This window comes from Anastrepha ludens, chromosome 3 (genome assembly GCF_028408465.1).
Source record: "Anastrepha ludens isolate Willacy chromosome 3, idAnaLude1.1, whole genome shotgun sequence".
NCBI classification, from domain to species: domain Eukaryota; kingdom Metazoa; phylum Arthropoda; class Insecta; order Diptera; family Tephritidae; genus Anastrepha; species Anastrepha ludens.
Genome location: NC_071499.1, coordinates 118,732,664 through 118,749,265, shown reverse-complemented (window position 1 = coordinate 118,749,265; position 16,602 = coordinate 118,732,664). Strand labels below are relative to the sequence as shown.

Genomic DNA, 16,602 nt, shown 5'->3' with positions numbered 1-16,602 from the left:
CGACGCCATGGTGCACAACAAATTAGTAAACTCCTGTAAGTAGGAGATAAAATCTCTTGGGTGTGCACGTAACATTTTTCTAATCTGGGTTTCAGGACATAGGAACATAGAGGGAAATTAAATTGCTGATGAGCTTGATTGTAAGTGGAGTGAATTGGCCTCAGAGACCGGTCATCGGCATCCCCCTGACAATTGTTAAAGGGGAACTGCACAAATTATTTCTCAGGACAGTGCAGCAAAGATGGAGCCTCATTTCTTCATGTGCTATTTCGAAAACCTTTTGGCCCCAGTACAATAAACGAACGTCTCAGAAAGTCCTTCGGACTCCTCGTCATTCAATTTCCAAACTCGTAGCTGTGTTTACCGGTCACTGGACTATCGGTACACACGCGGAAAAGCTAGGGTTATCATTTAACCCCCATTGCAGAAGCTGTGGGGATCTTTCAGAGAAGGAGACTGTAAAGCATTTTCTCTGTAAATGTCCGGGCTTGGCAGCTAGACGATTATGGTCACAGGATGCTCCTTCCTTCGACATCCTTGGGCAGCTTGGAAGCTAATTTCTCTAAGCAGAACGGTAGCTTATATAGGTTTATAGCATAAAATTAGTATAGCAATCGGTTAGGTCGTTTTTGACTTGCTGCATTTAGAAAATTAGTTGTATGATTTTCGAACACATTTTAGCTTACGGACACGCCTCCTTGTAAGTTTTTGCAATTTATGTCAGGCAGAAGCCTTTCGGGAGAAAGCAGAATCCAAATACAGAAAACCCTGTGCAAATTGCAGCATCCTGTGCATAGTTATTAGCGAACATGCCTACATATTTTTGAATTTTGTTTTATAAGATGCAAAAATAAACAAAACCACGCATACTTTTCAGTCCATTTCTAGCACATATTTATTTTACGAATATTTCTCTTTTGCCACGTATTTCATAACCCAGTTAGAATTTCGCTTGGGCTTAATTTTTCTGGTCCAATTAGTTGTTCCTCCACAAAAATAACTTCTATAAAGTCTTGGATGTCTGCAAAACGTGGTACCTGTATTTTTTTAGACAATTTGTTATTAATAGTAAATCAAAAAGATATCGCGAATACTCACTGCATCACTAGCGCTACTGGAACTGTCCTAAAAATAGAGAGCAAATATAAGATGACAGCTTTCAGCGATCAATACGAGTACTCACCTCACTGCATGCATGCTCTGTTGATTCTTCTCTAGAATCAATCAAATATAAGCTCAATGGCAGCTGATGCTTCACACGTTTCCGCTTCAACACTTCAACGATATCGTAGGCCACAAAATCTGAGAAGCCCACACAGTCCTTCAGTCGCACCACCTTGACTTTTCTGCATTCGCCCACAATGTGAATTACGCCATCATAGCAGTAAGAAAAGTTTGCCAAGTATAAATATTCCAAGTTAATTAGTTTTCCAATAGATTTATAAAAATCGGGAGTTATGCGTATATCATCGTCTTGGTCGGCAATGATGCTCAGATGGGTCAAGTGTGTCAAGAGCTCCAAATATTGACGATTCCTACTCAAAAAGTCAGCCTCAAGTGTAAGTCTTTTGAGGCCTCTGCGCTCACGGAGTATACGAAAGAAGCGCGTAATTTCCATTTGTGAGAGTTGTTGATGTTCAAAAAACACTCGGGAATATCTTCGCATTTCAATGTCCACTAATGTGTGAATAATTTCCAGTATATTTATTGTCTTCCCATTCAGCCAGTCCATTTTGAGTTTAGTGAGAGTTACACAACTCAGCCACATTTCATTCATGAGATGTGTCGACAACAATGACAATGAACTGCCTCTGATATCAAGTGACTTTAAGGCCAGCGAACTCAAGATGTCAGCTAAGTAAAATTCATTCAAATTTTCGCAGTGATGCAGGGACAGCTGCTCCACTCTGAGGAACTCTGAAATGTATTTGCCTGTGGAAATAGAATTTATGATTTAATAGGTATCGACTAGATAGTTTTCCTTATTTGCTAAAACTACAATTCTTAATAAGAGGTCTTACAAATTCAAATCGACAGACCCAGGTAGCTGCACGAACTACCAAGCTCGAGCTCTAAGGGGAAAGGAAAAGGGTTAAGTCTTTGTGAATTATGTTCGATGAGTGAGTTACGGTTAAACTAACCGTTTTATGCTGCTGTTGAAGTTCATCAGATTTTTAATATGGAGGCCTACTACATAAGCAGACGCAGCAAACAAGTGAGAACTACCATGCCTAAATCTTAGCCCCGAGAGATAAGGGCCGCTAAGAAGAAGGTGCTGAGATGATTCCACTTCATCCTCCGTACAGCTAACGCAAATAGGACTCCAAGTCCTACAGCTTGCACAAGTCGCGGCTAGTGTCTATGAGGACATTCTTGAAATTCGAGATCTACATGTGGCTTGAAGGATTTCGCGACCTTAAATGTTTATGTGCTTGCTCAGCGCTCACTGAGTTGACGCAAAGCCATACACAGGTGGTCAAGTTAATCCAAATCCTCTCCATTCGCGGGGAAACTACCACGCAGGACACTTGTCTGCCCAGCTCTTCCCAGATGAGCCTTATTTCAAAGAAGCCGGATGCGATCGAAAGTAAAGTAAAGCATTGTCTGACCAGTTTCGAATGCATCATCATTGAGCCCAGGGCCCTAATAGGCGGAGGAGATACTTACTTTCTTCAAAGTTATTATGCAAGTGAGTAGCGACTCGGCTGTTTCTTTGAATGTGGTTACCTCTACTTGGAACACAACTCAGTGACTTGGCAACCTGAACTTGAGTCTGATGGGGAGCTCCAGAATACTTCTCCACCAATCCTTCCTTCCCCCTTCGAGCCGTCCGTGAACAAGTTCAAAAGTGTGGGTGGAGAATATTCCGTTTGGAATAAGTGAGGGTGTACATTGATCTGTCGTCAGGGAGGTGAACCCTCCGAGTGCCCGTAAGTGAGGTCGAGCATGTAGTTCGAACCTCTCAGCGGATACATGCAGCGGCAGTCTTACTCGCTATACCTAAAGATACTACATAACATTTTACATTGTGTTATTAGGAGTAGGAAGTAGGAACGAGTCTTTAGTTCTTCAGTACAAAATCTCCGAATTTTCGAAAGAAGAGTCTTACGAAAAGTGTCTGGTCTAATCAGGGGTGATTATAGAATCAGATATAATGAGAGCTACTGCGCGTTTGCAAAGGGGAAGATGTTAATGATTAAGTCATGCGCATGAGTAAGAAACATCCCCAAAAACCGTTCTAACATTGCCATGTACTGGCCACCAGATGAAAGGGAAGCCTATGAAACACTGGTTCAACGGCGTTATCAAAGATATCAAGAGCTTGAAAATACATAACTGGTGGTCTGCTGCCTTGAATCGTGTAACTTGGAGAAGTCTACTTGATGAAACTAAAGCTCACCCCGAGCTGTAATGCTGCTTAATGATAATGATGTTGAATTCGATCAGGTTAGGTAAGGTTGAAGGACAAACTCAGGAGAAATAGCTCCTTCAGGGGCCGCATGGGTTATTTGCCCTTATCTCTCCTAAAACCAATGCGTGCTTTTCAAAAACTTTAGAATATAACTGACTTCTACAGAGTTGAAATCTTCCAATTTATAAAAAATGGGAAATCTACGTCTGTAGAGAGCAGGACAATAGCACAGAAAGTGCGAGATCGTCTCCTTCTTTTCCTCATCTAGACAGTTTCTGCCCGCCCTCTAGGCGTGCCTCACTATTAGACAGTGCCCCGTTATAACTGAGAGCAGTGTGCTAAGAATGTGCTTATTTTGGCTTAGCAGAGATTCTCTGCGTTTAACATTGAGAGTCGGCCACAATTGTCGGACGATTCTTGAGGTGGTTTTATTACGTCACCTTTCATTCGCTGATCTTACGATTTCCTCAAAGATAAGTAGCTTACAGGTCTGTAAGCGTATGCCTTTGTCTTTGTCTGTGTACTGGTCAGTCAATTTGCTGTCGAGTCTCACTAGTTCATCAGCTCTGCAGTTACTCTCAATGTCGCAATGGCCAGAAACCCATCTTTAGGTGAAATGACTCAGCCATCTCGTAAGGATGTATTTAATGGCTTCCTTGGAGATTGTCGACTGCGTCCCCAGTTGTTCAGATGATTCGATCAGAGCCAATACGAAATATGCCAGAGCTTCTTTAAATTGAATTATCTTGGGAGATTTCCCATACCCTCAAATCATTGAAGATGAAAGCAATGTGGCTTTATTCCAGTATCCAACAAGTCTTCGTCTCAGTATCGAAGAGTATCGACGAGCTCAACTCTAAACGAGATATGCTTTACTTTCATAACTAACTAATTTTTATTATTTGTATCAACGAAAAGCTAAAAACATACCTGTAACTTCGGAGTTTCTGAAAATATCGAAAGTTTTCAAATTTGGTAGATGTTTTAAAAATTTGATGTCCTCATCATTCAAAACATTTCCACAAGCAATTACGCTCGTGACATTTTCGAATACATTTCTTAGCGGAAATATCGGCAAACTCTTCTCCAAAATATTCAATTTGTTAAACATAATCACTTTTGTGGTATTCGGAAAAAGCATCGCTATTCTGCGCCACAAGCTTACCGGATTCCCGTGCCAAATTTCCAAATCTCTTACGCTGTTGCACTTCTTGCTTCTCGGGAATTTATCCATATTAATACAGCAATTGACTAATTTCAGTTGCTCCAGCTTAGGAAAATCATCAAATATGGACTCAAATATAACTTTACGACAACTGAGTTCCATTCTCGTTGCATTTGTACAGGGACGATTTTTGAAAAAATCCTTGTTTTCAGATGTGATCTCTAGGTAGGCGTTATATATGTCATTGCATACAATTTTCGCCTTGCAACACGCAACTATTTTTAAATGACGCTCCTCTTCGATGGCCGCATTTTCAAAATCTTCACAAACAGCTGCGAATGCGTGCGCTGATGGCTGGCATCTGAGCTGCCTATAGATCTCGAAAAGCATATAAATGCTAAGTTGTATATTGGGTGGTGGATAAGGAATGATGAGGCTGCGAAAGAATTAGTAAATTTATGGCTTAAAAGTTGGAAAATGAAATATTTTTTTTTAGATTAGAATATCTGACTCTTTTGTAATGGGAGAGCAATGGGTTGTTAGGTCTGCTAAAATCAAAATACTAACCTAATAAAAATAAATAAATAATTGGCGTGTACACTTCTGTTAGCTATTTGGATAAGCTCCTCGTCCCATCTGTGGCGTGCGTCTTGATGTTGTTCCACGAACGGAGCGACCTACAATTTCAAGCCGACTCCGAATGGCAAATGGTTTCTTATGAGGAGATTTTTCATGGCAGAAATTCACTCGGAAGTTTGGCATTGTCTACCGAGGAGCGCCCGCTATTGGAAAAAACATGTGCTGTTATTTCATGTTTCATGCACGGAGATTCGATCTTACGTACTCCCGAATAGTAAGCCATTCGATTCATTTGATTTACAGAGCTGCCATCTGCCGACATCTGTTTAATAACTGGTAACTGCTAATGGACAAAATATTTGACTTAATCCACATGAAGCTCTCGAGCTTTGCTACTGTATTAGAAGGTCATTGGTGAACCCAAAAATATTGGCCAAACTTGAAACTTTCTAGCGCAAGTTTTCGTGCAACTGAATGACTTTCAGACTCACTATACACTCGCAAAACATGGTTTTTGGCCCAAGATACAAGGGCCAGAAAGACTTTGAAAGATACAAGAAATGACTTTGAGCGATGGAAATCTTTATTTTGACCTGGCGTGAGCAAAGCTGTATACTGCAGCTGTGTAGTTCACAAGTGATTGTGCTGACGTCGGCACGACCATTTGCAAAAATTGTAAATCTTCTGATAGGCTTATTACGTTTTCGCCACCTTCTACTTATAGTCAGATCAAACCCCACCCCTACATTTCTTGTTGTAGCAGCCTTACTAAGCTCTGCAAAGGCCTCGTGGAGGGTGCTGGCTTAGTAGGTTTGAGTAGGCATGTCAAGAAGTGGTTAGCGTCGCACTGGGTCTTTCGTCGGAGTTAAACCGTAATAACCGCCACTCTAACCGAATCGCAATTGCACCAAATGCTACTTTGGACTGAGTAGAGAGTAGTAAAGCTTCCTCTCGTCGAACTAGATTTTAGAATCTCATGTCATGACGCAGAACTTTGGACGATACCAACATCTCATTCGAGTGTTCAAAGGAAAGATTCTGAGGTAAGTTGAATGACCTTTGTGTGATAGCAATGGCGAATATCGAGGGCAAGAGAACGATGAGCAGTATCAGATGTACCCAGGCATCGACATAATACACGGCTCCGGTGACTAAATCATATCGTACGAGTGAACACAAACCAAGCGGCTCTGAAATGAGGGTAGTAGATGAAGAAAAAGAAGGCCTCCACTACATTGGAAGGACCAAGTGGAAAAGGAATTTATCTCATTTCGCATCGGTTAGCACATGAAGGGAACGACTGGCGCGCTCTGCTGAACTCGGCCAAAATTACTTAAGCGGTGGAGTAATGTTGCTCGCCTGAGCTCCGAGGAACCGTCGAGGTTCTATTTGTATTCCCGCGAGGTAGAAGCCGTTGGAGCTATGGGCAACGGAATGCGGGAGAAATATGTGGAAACAAACCGTGTGCACCACTCCATAAGTGTCGAAAGGCCTGAGCAGGTAGTTGGGCGGAGCTGTCTTTAGTAAACGCAGCAGAAATAAATTTCGGGTCCCGTATTAGGCTCAATGCCAGCTCTAAGGAGTGGTATTGGGAGCAGTCTTACTACATGAAGCTACTCCAGTGACGATAAACGATGGGTGACGTTCGGCGCACTAGGCAGAGCTAGTTTACTGGGGCGGCGGCCGTTAGCCTGGAAATACCCGCGACATTCCTGTATGTAGAATTGTGCACGGGTATGAGTACTTACTCGTTTCGGTAGCTGGTTGTTGCATGTTTACATTTGAAGAATAAAATTAGGCTCATGGCGGACTCTGCTTTTGCATATAGAGGATGCTTGTAAAGAGAAAAAAGAGAAAGTTTTTATTGAATGTTGACTCTTTACATTGCAAAATATCTAGCCTTACCTCCTGTATGTCTTCACTGATACCAGCACAACCGCACATTTCAAGATTCAAACGCGCTTTTAGTGGGCGATCTTTATCGCGTTCACGCAAGAACTCGGCTACTTGGAATATGAAATTTTCTGTCACACCAGCACAATAGTCCAACGTGATTTTGGCCAAATTTGGACAAGTTACTATCAACTTCAGCAAGTTTGCATCGGTGACATTAGTGGCATGCTCCAGATAGATCGTGTGTAAATTCTTAAGGTTACACAATCTGGCCAAACAGTTAGCAGCACCGTCTCTAATATGGAATCCTAGTTCTCTGCCAGTCAACGTGCTCAAATGAGCGATGTCATCCTCATTGGGTAGGCCACCAAACGTAATAGCTTTGATGCTTTTGTGCTCAGAGAGCGCCTTCAAAAGTACTTTACAGCCATTATTGCAGTCAGGTGCATATGAAATAGGAGCATTTTGACAGCAAATATTTTCTATAGTTAGTCTTTGCAGAGTCTTTAATTTATCAAATAAATTTCGCCATTTAACATTCGACTGCCAACTTAGTGTTAGGTTTGCAAGCCTTGGGAAGTCATATTTGAAAAAATGTTCCTCCAAGTCGATTGAACAGCCAGCAATGTCTAGGTTCTGTAGAGCGCAGCTACCAAATTTACATCTAATATCACGCAAGCTCGAGCAGTTCCTGAGGTACAAGGTAATGTGTTGTGTTCCGGAAAGGTTTATGGAAACTGTAAGTAGTAGCAAATGAGATTAAAACATTTTGAGGGAGATAAGGTAAAAGCAATTTAATAAATGTAATAAAAGTGTGAGATGAACAAATCGGAGCAGAATAAAATACGAAAGGAAGAGTGGTGAAAGTGATGAAGGGAACGGAAAAGAATCAAATGCAAGGGAGTGGAAATTTATGGAAAGTTAATAAATTCAGCAGGGTACAGGGCATTTAAAGGAAACGAATCGATACGAGAGAAACTGCTGTAGAATTGAAGAAATTTATTGGGAGTTCAATGAAGTGGTAACGAGTGGAGTATGCTGGAAGTGGATATAGTAGACTCAACTGAAATGGAATAAAATGTAGTGAAAAGTAATGAAATAATGTGGAGGAAATAAAATATAGTTAAATAAATGAAAGTGAAATGGAATTGCAAAGGACCAAAATGAATAGAACCGTAGAAAATATAAAGAAGAAATAAAAAAAACAAATAAAATGTATCGCTGCTAAATCAGGTGGCAAAAAATAAAATATAAGTAATGGCACGGAGCGATATGCACCGGCGTCAAGTGTTGGAATGCAATCCAATCGAGCATATTGTTTATAAGTCCACAAAATGAGTTCGAAAGGAAAATAAAGCAAGCTCTAATTGTGACCCGTTCCTCTAATAACATTTCACCATAATAAAATTGATTGGTTCCAATTGTGCCTCATCTGCGGTCAAGTTTTGAAATTTGCTACCGGAGTTTTAGGGAAACGTATCGGGATTTTAGCTACTTGCATTTTCTTTATAGAATCAACCACCATGACCGATTGGGTGCGTGACTAGCATTCGGAGTACATAGGTTCAAATCTCCCTGCGTGAAACACTAAAATGAAGAAAAAGATTTTTCTAATAGCGGGCGCTCCTTGGCATGCAACGGTAAACGTCCGAGTGTATTTATGCAATGAAAAAACTCCTCCTATCTGTCGTTCACAGTCGGTTTGAAGCTGTAGATCCCTCCATTTGTGGAACAACATCAGGCCGCACGCCACAAATAGGAGGAAAAGCTTGGCCAAACGCCCGAAAAGGGCGAAAAAGGCTGTGCCCGCCCGCGCCTATCGAGAAACCATTTGGACTGCTCTGCGAGGAAGATACATCCCAGATAAACCAGTTGATCTGATAAGGGAAAGCTCCTGCACAAAGGATTGCTTTCTTTGCCTTTCCTGGTGGTGAGAGGTGGACGACAAAGATGCACATTAATCCCCAATGTTGTTTCTTCTTGTCATCGAAGACGTCATGTGCGCTGATTTGAGTAATGAAAATCAGCATAAAGGCATTCAGTGGCAGATAAATAATCAATTTCTCAGGTACCTGGTCTACGCGGATGCTATCTGCTTACTATCGTATACACCTTGTGGCTTAAAGCTGCTTACGCAAGTAATGCCGGAAGACTTCAAGGTACCGGCCTCAAAATCAATGAGGTTACATCAGAGCCGGTTGCTGTGGCCGTACAACTGTATGAAAGTGTAGAAAAATGTTCCTGTCTTGGCTGCATAGTCACTCACGAAGGCGGTTCTGAAGTAGATGTTGAGTGTAGGATTAGCAAAGCTATTACATCATTTGGCTTCTTCGCGCCTTTGTGGTACAATAAAACACTAGCCTTTATACCAAATTGTGCAAATCTGTTCTATTTTATGGTTGCACCTCTAGAAAAGTAACTGCATCAATCATGAGGCGCTTGCAAATCTTCTTCAACCGGTGTCTGCGCCGTATTTTGGGAGTTTTTTGGCGCCGTACAATATCCAACTCGGAGCTCTTTAAAAAAAGTTAGCCAGCGCTTGACGTCGCGAGTGAAATTCGAAAAAGGAAATGGCTGTAAGCGTACGCTAAGAAAAAATGTTGATAATGTTGCTGGGCAGGCTCTGCGTTGGAATCTCTTCCGGCAAGCAGACAGAGGAGAGAGTAGGCCACGTACCACAGCATTGCACCTTCGGATTACCATCTGTTCCGATCAATGCAGTCAGTCCTTATTGGAAAGTAGTTCACTTCTTACGAGAGCATCGAAAACTGGTTCAATGAATGGATCAAGTCAAAAGTACTCGAGTTTTCCGTCAGAGGAATCCGTATGCTGCCTGAAAGATGGAGTAAAGTTGTAGCTTCCAATGGCACAAAGTTCGTGACTCTGGCTAAGAAAGGATTCCCATACCCAATAAATTCTTATAGGTTAAGTAGATACATATTACGGTTAATAGGGAATACAAAAAGAAAGTACAAATTAATTATTTATAATAATGAAAAATTTCATTGGGCGACCTTTTAAAAATGAAAAATCTATCTCAACAAATTTTGAGAGGCCAACGTAGAATAACTCCGAGCTACGAAGAGCGTTGGCCGGAATATTAAGGAAAATCTCCTCAAAAAGCACGGGACACGAGCACAAGCACCACAAATCAAATCGAAAATTCGAAAATGAAAGGCAACATAAGATTATTCCCTGTTCTGCAATGATTTTAAGTGAATCAATAAGCATCGTGCTTCATAGGTAAGCTCCGAAAAGCCTAAATCTCGCAACGCGAAATGTAAGAATACTTTCGGGATTCATTCAACCCTAGCAGCATGGCACGTATAATACGGAGACCGAATGCTGCATGCATACTCAAGTTTGGAACCTACAAACGCCGTATACAAAAGCTTCAGCGTATAAGGGTCGGCGAAATCAGAGCAATGAAAAAAAATTCTAAGTAGAAATAATTTTTCTGAGTAAACAATTTTTTCCCGAAAATTTAATTTTTTTTCGTTTTTCAATTCAGTTCGATTCGATATTGTGTTGTTTTTGTTTTTGCTAAACACTTTGAGCGTTAATTGTTAGTTTTGCAACACTTTTATTATCATGTTAATTAAATCTTTAAATTTAATATTAGAATATTAGCACTAAAACCAGTTTTTCAATAATGTGTTGCTGCCTTTTTTCATATATTTAAATTCTCACTATTTGTTTTTAATTTTGGTTTAATTAACTTTATATCTCAATTTTTTGTCATTACATTCTTTGTTCGAAAACATGCTGAATTATGCGTGTATGTGTGTATGTGTGTGCTTGCAATATCTCTAAAGACGCATGCGAGAAAATTAAAATAATTTAATGCAGCGATTGCAATGTCTCGCGAGTGGCTAAATAAAACGCATGCATGTAAATACGTCAATTATCGCTAATCTATTGAGCCAACATTTAGCAACAGCGAATTATTAATGCAATACAAACAGACGATAACAGCAGCAGCTTAAGCGAATTAAAGGCGAATTGAAGAAGAAGAAATCAACTACTCTAATCACAACCCCTGCTCTATAGATAGGCCTTAGCAGCAATAATGAACGATTAATGCAATAAATACAACAACATAAGAATAAAACAACAAATAACAATCAAACAAAGAAACAACAATAAATGTGGTAAGAACTCTAAAGCGCGGCGAGTTTGACGATGAATCAACTAATATAAGCGGCAACAAAAATAAAAACATGTTTATGTACACATATCGGGTGTTTTTTAAGAGCTTGAGAACTTCAAATGTATAGTACGAAACAGAAATATTGTTGGAATGATTTTTTTTTTTTCTTTTTATTATAATCTGAGTAGGCAATTTTATAGCTGTATGGCTTCGAGTTGGATGATCCATTCAAGCAGTTAAATCTTCGACTACTTTTTCCAATAAATTTGGCCGTATGGCGTCAATGGTGGCGTGAACATTGCAATAAATAAAAAAAATTGATCAATAAACCAAAAATAAAAAAAGTTCTGAGGAACCCAAAGCTTTTAAGGTGCCCGCCGATATACTATATTTACCGGCAATAATAAGAAAATAAAAAATTCTTTGGAACCAAAAGCGTCTAGGGCACATACAAATACAAATCCTGTGGAACAAAATATTTCTAAGGTACAAATCATTTGGAACCAAAAGTTTTTAAGGTATCAGCCGATATATTTAGTGGGAATAATAAAAAAATTCTTGGGAACTAAAAGCTTCTAAGGTACCCAAAAATACAAATCCTTAGGAACCAAAAGTTTCCATGGTACCAGCCGATATATTTACCGGAAATAATTAAAAAATTCTTTGAAGCAAAAAGTTTCCAAGAAACACAATGGCGTTCTTGACGATTTAGGATGGCTTATCAAACTTTATATATATATATAATTGGCGCGTACACGATTTTTGGGTGTTTGGCCGAGCTCCTCCTCCTATTTGCGGTGTGCGTCTTGATGTTGTTCCACAAATGGAGGGACCTACAGTTTCAAGCCGACTCTGAGCGGCAGATATTTTTATAAGGAGCTTTCTCATGGCAGAAATACACTCAGAGGTTTGCCATTGCCTGCCGAGGGGCGAGCGCTATTAGAAAAATGTTTTTCTTAATGTTGGTGTTTCATCGAGATTCGAACCTACGTTCTTAAATGGCTTGATTAAATGGCTTCCCAAACGAGGATCCAAAACGGGAGGATCTTGGGACTTAGCACGTCTGCGTACTAGCCCAGTGCTCACCGTTGTTGGTTTCCTAGATATTTGTCTCCCTCACATTATTTGCAGCGATAAGCAACCAATCCACTGCTTCTTTAATTGCGGCTACCTGCGTCTGAAAAACACTACAGTGATCCGGTAGTCTTAATTTGAGCTTTATGAGGAGCTTCTCACAAAATACTCTCCCACCAACCCTACCGTCTAACTTCAAGCCATCCGTAAGCTTGTTTGCTAAGCTCTGCCTCCGAATATTACATACAAATTTAGGGAATATGAATGAAAAAAGTACTGCTAAGACCTGGCGGGAGTATACATTAATCAATTAACATAGAAATGAACTCTAAGCCTTTAAGAATACTTGATTGGCCGTAGCTTAAGTCGTTTTCCCTTCACAGTCCACAGGTGCCACATTCAGTGTAGGGTACGACTGGATCGAACCGACCCACTGATTTCAATAAGAGCAGCCCTTTGGACCCTCTCCAGCTTTTTAACTGATGTCGTCCTTTTCGAGTTCGAGCTCCACCAGACAGGAACTCCTTACAGAAAATTGCCTTTATAACTGTGTTGTATAGACAAAAAGCAACTTTAGGCGAGAGTCCCAATCGTTTGCCGATAACGCCTTCTGTCAAGGAATGCGGCGCCCGCTACGGAGGGGAGTTGAGTCCTAAGTATTTTATATTTCCACGTAAATAAGAGGAGCTTCGTCTTCAGAGGGCTTATCGAGAGACCGCAATCCGCGGTCAATTGAACTTGAACCGATCACTGACCAGAAATGTGAATACAGTTTGCCATTCACAGCTGTCAAGCCATAGTTGTCGATATCGAAAGTTTTCAGGCAGCTTAAAAAACACCCGATACATAAATATATATATAAGCACAATATGTATAAAGATGTGAATAGTTGGTCTTGCATTGGCTGCATGAATTGATCCACATCCGAAAATGAAGTTGCCTAAGATATTCTCTTCACTTGCATGTCAATTTATTACCAATTTTCTCGTTATACGACAAATCCAAATAAGTTGCTCTCATAAGAATATCTTCGTTCATATCAATGTCCGTTTGTTCCAAATTGGCGTGCCTTAAAATAATTGTTTTTAAACTTCCAAAGTCGGAACTCTTCAATTCACTTTTCGTTAAAATCAGTTCTTTATCACTTTCCGATTTACGCTCCATATTTGGAAAATATTTACAATAAAAAACTGCACATATTTTTGTGTTGAGAAAATCTTAATGACAAATTACTCGTTTACCGGTGGAACTGGTGCTCAGCGCAAGCGAACGTAAGCGACTAATGATGCAAATATTCTCAGGTAGCTTTTATGTCGCTGGCTTAAGTAAAATGCAGCTCCACAACCGAGGCGAATTCGTACGAGGTGGTGGCAGTAGTGAAAATGTATGCACTTTGTTTTTGTAATTTGGTGATTTTAATGCTAAAATGAAGTAATTCATTTCACGAATTCCTCCAATTTCGATCAAAGTTTTAACAAAACAGTTCTCCTGGACTTTTAAGCCACTAAAACGAAGGAGCGAAAGAAAGACTAATCAGCTCAATGGATTAGCTTACTACCACCTGATATTACTTACCACCCTGGTGACAACAACATTCTTATGAGAAAATTTAGCAGCGTTGATTGCTCGGCGTATCATCTGCATACTCATTACGATCTCATAACACTGTGAAAAATAAAAAGTAAAATCCACAATGGAAGCTGCAAAAATTGAGTTAAAGTAATATCCAAAATGAGTTCCCCAAAGAGAAGTTTCCCCAAACTAAGTTCCCCTAATAAATTTCCCCACTTCAGACATCCAAAATTAAATAACCACGTTTTCTTGTTTTGTATCTAGACATCTTAGTCTGTGATACTTGACTTCAAACTCCATTGGAAGCTACAAATTGAAAATCGCGGCCAGTATAGCTTTCTACTCCTGCAAATCTATCCTCGGCAAAAAATAAGGATTCAAGCCACAGGTCATTTTTTGAATGTACAACGTGGTTTTAAAGTATGTTTGCCTGGTTTGGTGGGAACATCTTTGAAATATAATATCACTAAACTGGGGAGATTGTTAAGACCTACTTACACTGGCATCACTGGCCCCGAATGTTGTATTGCACTTACTTCCCATGTAGTTTTACATTATTTCCACTGCTGCTCAAAGTGCAGTCAGGAGGCAATCTCTCAAGGGACATGGTAGCATATTTAGGTAGTTAAGACCCATTTCTGTGAACTTCGTACAGATTTCTCTTTCCGTAAACTGGAGTTTGAGTGCGCAAGAGAGCTGAATTGGAACGAGGGAAAAATCTGCAGCGAAGCTGGTACTTAGTCTTCACTGACGGTCTCTTCCAAAATGGAATCCGGAGTCGGAGCAGGGGTTTTCTTTAAATCAGCCAATTCCTTAAAACTGTCGAATACTGCTAGGGTTTTTCAGGAAGAAGTCTTTGCGATCTTTCAGGCATGCTTAGAATACTTAGGCTACGCGTGAGCCAGGGAAATAATACAATTTTTTCGATAGACAGCCCGCGATCAAGACTCTGACGGTCAACTCAAGGAGGGGATTAAATATCTTGGTTGTGCATGTAAGATTTCTCTGATCTGGGTTCCAGAACATAGGAACATAGAGGGACATGGAATTGCTGATTAGATTGCTAGGAAGAAGACTGAATTGCTCTCAGAGAGACCTCTTACCCGGTCATCTTTGCTTATTACCTGGCTGTTGCTTATTTCTCAGAAAAGCGCAGAAGAGATTGATCTCCATTTCATCGGGTGCTATTTCGAAAGTCCTTTGGCCCCAGTACAATAGACATAGTACTCAGAAAGTCCTGGCGACTCCGTCGGACACTCGTTGCTGTGTTTACCGGTCATTGAACGATCAGCACAGATGCGGGAAATCTAGGTTCACCATTTACTCCCCATTGCAGAAGTTGCGGGGACCTTTCAGAGAAAGACACTGTTGAGCACTTTTTTATTATTCGGGTTTGGCAGCTAGACGATAGACGATTTCTTCGACAGCCTTGGGTAGTGCGCCAACCTAAATCCCATCAATTTTCTCCATTTCATCAACAGCTCCTGCTGGCTGTAGATATTTACCTGTTGGAGGTCTCATAATGGTATCAAATTTTATAAATAAATATTTATACAACCAGGCGCAGCCAAGAGTTTCTAAAGGTGAGGACTAATTGAAAATCGGTGAGCTCGAACCGTAAAAAAATAAATAAATAAAATTCTCATAAGGAACTGCTGTATTTACGAGTAAAAATATAATATTTTTTTCCACCTTAAGTTCGGTTTCGCCTTTTTTGATTTTTATGTGTAAATCGATATTAAAATGTGAATTAATTAGGTAACGCTTTAATTTTGAAAAGAAAAATATTGCGAATATCATTGAAATGCAGTCATGCAATTTAAAGCACCTTTTAAACAAAAAATGGTCGAAATATTACATGTAGTGTTGCCATATTTTTCAAAAAAATAACTTAGTGTATGGATTTCAAGCGAGTGAATATATTTAGTAGATATGAAATAAAAGACGGTTGCTTGCTGAACTACACAAATTTTGAACAGCGTTGCCAGATGATTTTTTAATTAATTAATCAATATGAAAAAACTTATTGAAGTTTTATTTATGTATCTATTGTTGTGCATTTCTAATGGAAGGTATCCACATAACTATAAAAACCATGAATAGCGTTGCCAGACTATTTTTTTACCTAAAATAAAAATAGTTAATATTTATTTTTTTTAACCAACTCATTGGTTCACAGAACTCACCACTTTATTCATTTAAGAATAGCAATCTAGAATAGAGTTGCCAAATGATTTTTAAGGTCTTAAAATCAAAAAATTTAATAAACCTTTATAGTTGTTACAATGTTGTGAATTTGCAATGGGCGCTATATATTTAACTATAACAACCTTAGATAGTGTTGCCAGACTATTTTTTTCCTAAAATAAAAATATCTATTATTTATTTCATTCAATAACCAATTTCTGGGTTCACAATATTAAACACTTCATTCATTTAAGTACTGCAACCTTGAATAGAGTTGCCAGATGATTTTTTAAGTACTTAAAATTAAATTTAATAAACCTTTATGGACCTAGTGCTGTGAGTTTGCAATGGACGCTATACATATATTTAACTATAACAACCTTAAATAGTGTTGACAGACCATATTTGTTTTACTAAAATACAAATATTTAATTTTATTTTATAACAAATTTTTTCTTCATAGAATTATACACTTTGCTCATTAAATAATTTCGAATAGAGTTGCCAGATGATTTTTTCAACTACTTAAAATCCAATAAAATTTTTAAACTTTTATTCATACCTTTAACG

At 39.3% G+C, this 16,602-nt stretch overlaps 1 protein-coding gene across 1 annotated transcript; it reads right to left on the bottom strand.

The window, feature by feature from the left end:
- Positions 1 to 857: 857 nt before the first annotated feature.
- On the bottom strand, positions 858 to 13,538 carry LOC128858890 (uncharacterized). The gene is made up of 7 exons (XM_054095449.1): positions 13,251 to 13,538; positions 7,062 to 7,786; positions 6,905 to 6,990; positions 4,343 to 5,013; positions 1,184 to 1,932; positions 1,099 to 1,125; positions 858 to 1,037 (listed from the first exon to the last, which is right to left on the bottom strand). Exons 1-7 carry the CDS (start codon positions 13,435 to 13,437, stop codon positions 930 to 932), a joined length of 2,553 nt encoding a protein of 850 aa, XP_053951424.1. The 5' UTR covers positions 13,438 to 13,538; the 3' UTR covers positions 858 to 929.
- Between the last annotated feature and the right edge of the window lie 3,064 nt (positions 13,539 to 16,602).

Coding starts and splice junctions, on each gene's coding strand:
- LOC128858890 (XM_054095449.1), bottom strand. CDS start 13,437: ATGGAGCGTAAATCGGAAAGTGATAAAGAACTGATTTTAACGAAAAGT. Junction 7,787..13,250: donor GTCGTATAACGAGAAAATTG/GTAATAAATTGA, acceptor TACTACTTACAG/TTTCCATAAACCTTTCCGGA. Junction 5,014..6,904: donor ACAACCAGCTACCGAAACGA/GTAAGTACTCAT, acceptor ATTCTTTCGCAG/CCTCATCATTCCTTATCCAC.